This window comes from Daphnia magna, linkage group LG6, assembly GCF_020631705.1.
Source record: "Daphnia magna isolate NIES linkage group LG6, ASM2063170v1.1, whole genome shotgun sequence".
NCBI classification, from domain to species: domain Eukaryota; kingdom Metazoa; phylum Arthropoda; class Branchiopoda; order Diplostraca; family Daphniidae; genus Daphnia; species Daphnia magna.
This window is the reverse complement of record NC_059187.1, coordinates 528,756-536,599: the sequence shown is the minus strand read 5'-3', so window position 1 is coordinate 536,599 and position 7,844 is coordinate 528,756. Positions and strand designations below refer to the sequence as shown.

General features: G+C 40.1%; 1 protein-coding gene across 1 annotated transcript; it reads left to right on the top strand.

The window, feature by feature from the left end:
- The first annotated feature begins 3,825 nt into the window (after positions 1-3,825).
- On the top strand, positions 3,826-7,447 carry LOC116924774. Its single transcript, XM_032931315.2, has 9 exons — positions 3,826-4,408; positions 4,466-5,664; positions 5,738-5,932; positions 5,987-6,262; positions 6,403-6,553; positions 6,631-6,754; positions 6,840-6,953; positions 7,032-7,116; positions 7,173-7,447. Exons 1-9 carry the CDS (start codon positions 3,923-3,925, stop codon positions 7,381-7,383), a joined length of 2,841 nt encoding a protein of 946 aa, XP_032787206.2. The 5' UTR covers positions 3,826-3,922; the 3' UTR covers positions 7,384-7,447.
- Positions 7,448-7,844: the final 397 nt, after the last annotated feature.

Below are 7,844 nucleotides of genomic sequence, written 5' to 3'. Positions count from 1 at the left end.
CGTATAAATCCGCACTGAAAAAATCGTAGCACGCCCTTCATTTCCGTTGGCATGGCTCCCAAGTGTCAAAGAAATAATGGGAGGGAAAGCGAGCGAGCAAAAAGAAGAAAAAAAAATTATAATAATAATAACCAAAAGAATATAAATAACGAGCGACAACTTGTTATATTCCTTTTAGACTATAGAAAAGTCACTCTGATTCTACGATGCATACATTGACTATAAAAAATAAAAAAAACCTTTTTTATTTTTTCAAACTTTTTTAAGACCCACTTTGCTTTCGCTATTTCAGTAGAACTCGGTAATTTTTTTTTTCTTTTGCCTATTTCGTATATAGCAGCGAATAGCAACGTAAAAAAAAGAGAGGGTGGGGAGGGGGGAGCGGATAGAATTCGAACGCATTCCGGAATGTCTATATAAGGCCTATAAACGTATATGCACCAACCTTGTAAAATTGAGAGAGCTATAGACGGGTAAACGAGCTCGTATTATTGATTGCTTCATATATGCATGCTAGCATTCGCTTTTCGTGTGTTCCATCGCCTTTTATTTTGTCGTTGCACGTTTTTTTTTTTATGTCGGATCCTAAACAGACTTGGAAGAAGCTTTCAGTTCATTCTTTTTTCTATTTCCCCTCTGTCGCATCTTTTGCTGCACGAAAAATGTGTGTCGCACGCGCAAAGCGGCAGATGAACGTTAGATGGTTCCTCTCGTCAATCTGCTGACTTACTGTGTTTGACTGCCGGGTCGTCGGGAGCAAAAGAAAAACAAATGGAAAGAACTATACAGCGTTCATCTTTTGTATAGATGGCAACCAAAGTATCAAGCTTTATGTTCATGTGAGTACGTGCATCGAATCTTATAAGATTTTTAAAGATAGACAATATATAGGTCGTAGCATGTTAACCCCCTTCCCTTCGTTGTATATACGCGCGTATTTGTTAAGAAACGATGATACGTGTTTCCGGGCTTTGGGTCTTCTTCATTGTAAAGAATTTTATCGATCGGGTGTTCCATCGACTGGGCCTATCTTCTTTTTTCTTTTATTATCAGTAAAGTGTGTCGTTCGATTCAGCTGCTGTTTTATACGGTAGAGGGGCGCATTATTATGGTTAACTGACAAATGGGACCTACACACATAAATACTCGAGCATTAACTCGCTAAAAAGTCCACATCGACTTGCTTCTAAAAAAGATATAGTCATTCGAGATCTTATATATTATGCAGTTCCCTGTATCGCTTCTGCGATAGCATTCTGCTTTCTGCTGTATAGAAACGTTTCTTTCGTTTTTCTTGATCTATCTGTATAATATAGAATAGCGCACAAAAGTTCTTTTATATAAAGCTGTGCTATTTGCTATACTCGTTGCTTGAATATACACACACAATCTATAGACGCAGAGTTTGTTTTTGGTCGAATATCCGGTAGCTACACCGTAGGGCAAAGACGGCTTTTGTACTGTTTAATAAAAAAACAAAAAAGATATAGACGAATGAGAGAGAGAGAGGCAGACAGGAAACGGATCCAACACAAAAAGCATCAATCTATGTACTAGCTACTGTAGCCTATATACATGTCAGAATTGTTGCTTTATTCCAAACAAACGAGAAGCTATAAAACACAGCAGAATAATAAGCGTATTGGATATTTTCTATTCCTGTCTACCTGTATGTTAATGGTTTTGCAATGTTTCAAATCACCATTGAAGGGCATCATCAAGTCTGAAACAACCCCGTAAAATGTCAAGGCTGGTTTGCGTGACCTCAAAAAGAATGATGCATATTGCTTAAGTATACGGCTGAATTTAGACCTTTTGACCATGTGCGATATCAAATGTCGTAAGAATAGCCCATTAACTTGACTGCTTTTGTCATTTGGGGAGAGTGTTACTCGAAATACATTTTCGCAACCGGAGCCGGATTTAGTAGCCGAATACATAAGAGAAAAAGGGGCCCTACGGCTCCACGTAGAATGACCATCACGTTGTGTTTGTTTTGTTGACATTGACTTGACAGCTCTGCAGAACTGATGCCTGATGGTTGTAATCATCTTAATTTCCAACAAGTCAATACTCACCCGGACCTTTGTGAATGTGCACACCGGATGGATGAACTTTCCCCAGTACGATTCAAACTGCGCAACCCAGAATTCGATTAAGAAAAAAAAAAAAACGACGATACTGCGGCGCACACATGACAGAAATATATATCAGTTTGTATCATTTATTCTACTTTATATCCTGGTACGCGAAAAGCTTATCTGGGTTATATACACGCATCTTGCATACGTATATATACGTAGCCCTACATATTTCTCTTATAAAGTTTTCCGTTCTGCCAGTTTCGATATTCTGGATTGTGATTCTTCAAGAATGCCACCTCTTTTCCGAATTGGATACGGTATGTCACCAGTATGCTGGTATCGTTGTGCAGTTCCTTTCGAGAGAATCGATAATTTGCAACTGACGTCGGCTTTGAAGTACCAGCTGCCTTCCCACGTATAGCTTTCTTATTCTTCCGCGAAGTATGGATGTGCTACATCGATGAATTTAATCACAATTTTGCGTAGATCGTTCGTTCACACAACTGCAACGACTGTACGTTATTGGTATCCCGGTTGATGGCGACAGCTACAGCGACTGAAAAAGCATCTACAGTGTAGCATGCCAGTCATTAATCATTAACTAAAAAGCTTATTGGTCTGTCTGAGCAGCCTATATAAGTACCATACTTTTTATCCCATTGATAAGAACTGTAATAGTTTGTCAAGACTACTCACAGCGTGATTGCTGCGTGCACAGGAAGAGAATGCCCGTCACACTCTTTCACAGTCTCCAACGCAGCACTCTACGATAATGTTCTTTCACTTATAGTCATCATGGTGTTAAAGATGGAACTGGATTACAGGATTGAGCATGAATATCTTTAATGCGAATAAAGTAGTATCATTCAATGTCGCCAATAAGAAACTTGAATCTTTGGTCAATACCTGCATAAAATGATTTGCCGATTGTTCTTCATGGCAATCGATTGCTGGACATAGTTTCAATGTTATATATACTCTCCGAGTGACGTTTATTTGCACTCAAGCAGCCTAGTATGTATAGCTTAGTGATGATCGTGTGTACAAGAAATTAACAATCCTTTTCCTTCTTTTACCGTTATAAGAAATAAATGATCAGGTTTGCTAAGGAGAGTATGTTGTGGAGTTTATATCAGCTACAAAGTGAGGGGTCATGCGATATTGCTAAAAGATACATGGGTCACCCGAATCCAGTGCTTAGATTCATCCACACGACCTTATGCTAAGTTTCTAATTACCTAATAATTGGCTATCAATTACATGGACTCGTGGTAGCGTCACGTAAGAAATTTACCAGTAAAAAAAATAAGGCAGCAAGGATGGATGTCTCTCCCCATCTCCTGCTCTCCTGGTTATCGTTACTGAACGTCTGTCATAGTTTTTCCTTTCTCATATTATGATGGATTTGTTTGATTTCGGGAGTAATCTATTAAGCCGTGATCTCGAGGTATCTATTAGGCCGTGATTGTCGGTGTAACGTGTAGGCCACAACGGCTACATGTAAGTTTGGTATGCCTAACCTAGAAAACTTGCTTAAATGCAAAATATCACAAGTCAATAGTGCAATGTGCACAGGAACTACCACAAAAGTAAAATGACTGATTAAAAAAGCACGTAAGAGATGCAAAAACAAAAAAGATAGACAACGAAAAACGAAAAAAGAAAAAGATTTTCGAATCGAAGGAAATGTTACGAACGCGTCTCTGTGTAGTTCATTCGTCGTCTGCTGTCACATGTGTTAGTTGCTTCTCACCGCCTTGCGCCTTGGTTATTTTGTGGTTCAATGTTTTCGCATACAAACGGGCTCTTTGTTCTGCAGTAGTTAATATCCTTATATAATGGGTTATAGGGTTTCTTATTGCATGCTATTGAACACAAAAAGTATCTTTAGTAAAACTGCAGTTCGAAGTTACCGAAATAACTTGTTCGCTCTTAAAACGTTCCATCGAACGTTGTCGATTTGTGAGAGGAATCCAAAATTTACCACCTCCTCGTTTTCGATTAGTGCAGAGGTGGCAGAGGATTTCTTTTACAAACATGGATTTAAAGGAAAAAAACTGATAAATGAATTTAATTATAATTCTTATGACAAGGAAACTGTAAATTATCACACTAGACTTTACCCCAGGATACAAGTTGATGATGATCCTCTTCTTGAGGCCCTAGTAAAAGCTTCAACTATCGAACAAGTGTTTGGACTTATAAAAGAGCAGCCTCTTAACGTTAAATATGCTAGCCAAGCTATAGCTACTTTGTGGAACTTGAAGAAGGGTTACTACAATGTAACATCAAATACTGAATCTACAAATAAAGATTTCATTCAGGTATTACACTAGATGTTATGTTGTTTTGATTATGACTTTATAATTTATATATTTTAGGTTGTCAAAAGCCATCCACAGTTTTGGATAGCGGTGGATTGTGTTGCAAAGTCAGCATCCCTGTTGTCGGATGACACCCTCACTTCCATGCTGCTCTATCTGAGAAAATTTCAGATCTCAATGATGGAACCCAGTTTGCAGTCCTTATTGTGCACAGCACTTACTCGTGTCAAAACATTTCCCCTTGATTCACTGGCTAAATGGTGCCTTTTCTCTTCTACACCCAATCATGGTGGCCGACTGATGCTTCCTGCAGCTCTGCCAGCTTTTCATCGACATGTCAATCATTGTCAATCGTTAACAGATTTAGAAATGCTATCAGTCTGTTTCGTCGCCATCGCTCCTGTAGTTGATAAAAATGGGCCTACAGCGCGCATTTTCATCGACCATATCATTCACCTTTTAGACACAAATGTCCTCAACCAAGACACTCCATTGGCCGCACTGGTTGGGGTATTGCGCGCACTATATCAGGTGGCTAAAAGCAACCCGTTATCGTCGTGTGCCTCTATACGAATCCTCTATCTTCTACAAGATTCGCACTTGATAAATAATCCATCCTCGATGGTTTATTTCGATGCCATTCGCAGGTCTTGGGAGGCAGTCAACGAGCCAATTGGTTTGGTCCGCAAAATAGAGAATATCGTTTGCAGCTGGTTAGAGAAATTAGATATTCAAATTGAGCATATCAATTTGCTTTCGCACGTCTCGCACATTCAAGACGCGTCGTCTGACCGCAAAAAACAATTAGAGCGGCATCTAATGCGCATCTTGGAGAAAGAACAACCGATTGCAATTGAACCGTATCTAAAGCAAATATTTCGCATCATTCGTTCATCAAAAATTTCCGACATCAAATTGGTCGACCTGTACTGGAACCGCGTGCTACAAAGTTTGGCAAGGCGACTAGGAAATAAAGAGGAATTCGTAGCACTCCTTCTCGACGCGGCCCAGTGGTACATGTTCTTCAACAACAATCTTGGAGGAACTTACCGATCATCAAACTTTGAAAATGAAATCTTAAAATGGATGGATGGGATGATGAATGGCGACTGGAGCCAGCCTGTACAAAATGTTCGCTTTTTCTGCCGTCTGGCGGCTTTTGTATTGGCGTACGGAGGCCATCCAACGGCGACCGGCTTGTTAGAGAAGCTGGTTGACATAGAAGAGCAGTTGACAATACAGGACATCTTCTATATGTAAGGCATTTTAAATTCAACACATAGATCACACGTATAATCAGTATTTAATTGTATGCTTTCTGGTATGCAGATCTCGAGGCATCCAACTGGCCCGGCACTGGCTCAGACGGCCACAGCTGCATTTTTCCCAGCGTGATACGGGTGACCTAACTTTGATGCTGGATCGGCGTTCTGCTTTTCTTTTGTCCTCGCCAGCATCGTCCACATTGAGTTTAACGACTACAATTTTACATGCTGCCCTTTATCGCAATGCCGAAAGCTATGGGTATTTCACCAACAATTTTCTACCATTTGGTTTTATTTAATTTGTTTTACCTAGGAGTGCGTTACCTCTCAACGAGGCAGGTTTGCGTGAATGTGAAACGCGGTTAAACGAGTTGACGGCCAGAGTAATTCGAGATTTAATATTCTTCCTGGATCGATTCCGTTATTTGCAATTCCCAATCATGGACGCGATCGTGGACTACGCCTTAAAGAAACATGAGCATCTGGGGCCATCGCTTCTCGTCAATATCTTCGTTCTTTGTTTCAATTTAGGCTACAGTTCCAAAAACCTGGAACTTCTAGCTCCAATCACCTCCCAGTCTCTCGAATCGTAATCTCGTTTTCTTTATTTTTTTCTTCTATCTCCATGGAAGATATTTTATTGTATGTCTGCCTGTTCGTGCACAGGCTACAGGCTATATAAATAGCGAGCCATTATCTCACGTATTACATTATCTTTGGAGAGAGCAGGAAAGAAAATGGAATGTTCGGTCTCTTTGTCCTGGAGGCGTCATTGGCTTTAATTCTTAGTAATCGCTTGTCGATTAAACTAGTCAATGAAATCTTCACCGTCCAGTTTCTCGACAAACTGGATCTAGAAGTAGCTGCTTGTTACTCTAAAGTAGGTCCTAATGTTTCCGCATCTCTTTGGACCTATTTGGGCATTTCATTGATTTGTTTATGTTTTCTTTCATCCAGGCCACTTATCCAGCTCGGGTTCGACGTACGTTGATGGAGCTAAACCGCAGTGTTTGCATTGACATGCCCGAAGCCGGAGTCCCTTGGTTCCATGAAAAATATTGCCAAGAACAAATACATACAAGTACGTGTACTGTCCAAATAGTCCATCAAGTTCAAAATTCATTGTAAGCCGTTTCAATGTTTGTTGGCTATTGACTATTTAACAGATCCTCCTACGTCTACGAATTTCCACGTGGATATTCACCACTGCTTGGTGCAGATTTTGGGCAATAGTAATCTGATTGAAAGGTGGACCTACAGCCCATATTATCACCTTATAGGTATACTGCCCAAGCTTCCCAAATCTTCTGTCGACCGTACATTCCGATTTGCCTTTTTTTTTTTTTTTTTTTTAATAGACTTTGAGTTGCATCTGAATGAAAACGGGCAACCCGTTGTTCCATCTGCCAACAAGTCCAAGATGTCCAACGGCCGTGAAGAAAAGTAAGTTGAATTTGCGATTGTCAATCGTTCACGAAGTTAAATCTGATCTGTGCTAGGATCGCCATTTTGGCCTTATTACCATCGTTATTCACGACCAATTATGGTTATCTGATGGGTCTGTCGTTACTTCGTCAACGACAACTAGAAATCCTTGGCTACAGAGTCGTTGGCATACCACATCACCATTGGAACTCTTTGGCCCTTTCCACTACCCAAGCCAAATCTAGTTATCTCAAACAAAAGCTGTTCAGACAGCACAATGTATAGTCATCTTAAGCGTTTTCCCTAGAACACACACGACCCTTGTAAATAAAACAGACGTGATGAGAAATTCGTGCAACTAATTTCATTTTCACGATGAAATGCCTCATATTAGCGCATGTCTTGACGATCGATTGTGGCTAATGTGAGGCACTTCATTTCATTCTATCAATCTAGATAGTTTGGAAAGATGAAAGAAAATAGTTAGCGAAACGACGCATTTCCGCGTCTGTTCCGGTTTACCAAGGCTACATCTTCATATGAAACTTTGTTCGAACCAGAGCCAATACCATACGTGAATTGAACATATGGTCAAAGTCTCCCCATAGAAATGTTTTCTATGCCTTTGGAATGGTTCGAGAATTTTGGCTGGGCTGGCATTTCATACCTAGTTAAAGCCAACGGTGATCGGCGGGACTTGTGCAATTGCGCTTTGTGCTACGCAGTCTTTTAACTGGCTACCTGAA

Bases quoted from the DNA above. Each gene is read 5' to 3' on its own strand.
- LOC116924774 (XM_032931315.2), top strand. From the start codon at position 3,923: ATGGGTTATAGGGTTTCTTATTGCATGCTATTGAACACAAAAAGTATC. The intron at 4,409-4,465 runs GTATTACACTAG...TATATATTTTAG, and splicing joins CAAATAAAGATTTCATTCAG to GTTGTCAAAAGCCATCCACA. The intron at 6,755-6,839 runs GTACGTGTACTG...ACTATTTAACAG, and splicing joins CCAAGAACAAATACATACAA to ATCCTCCTACGTCTACGAAT.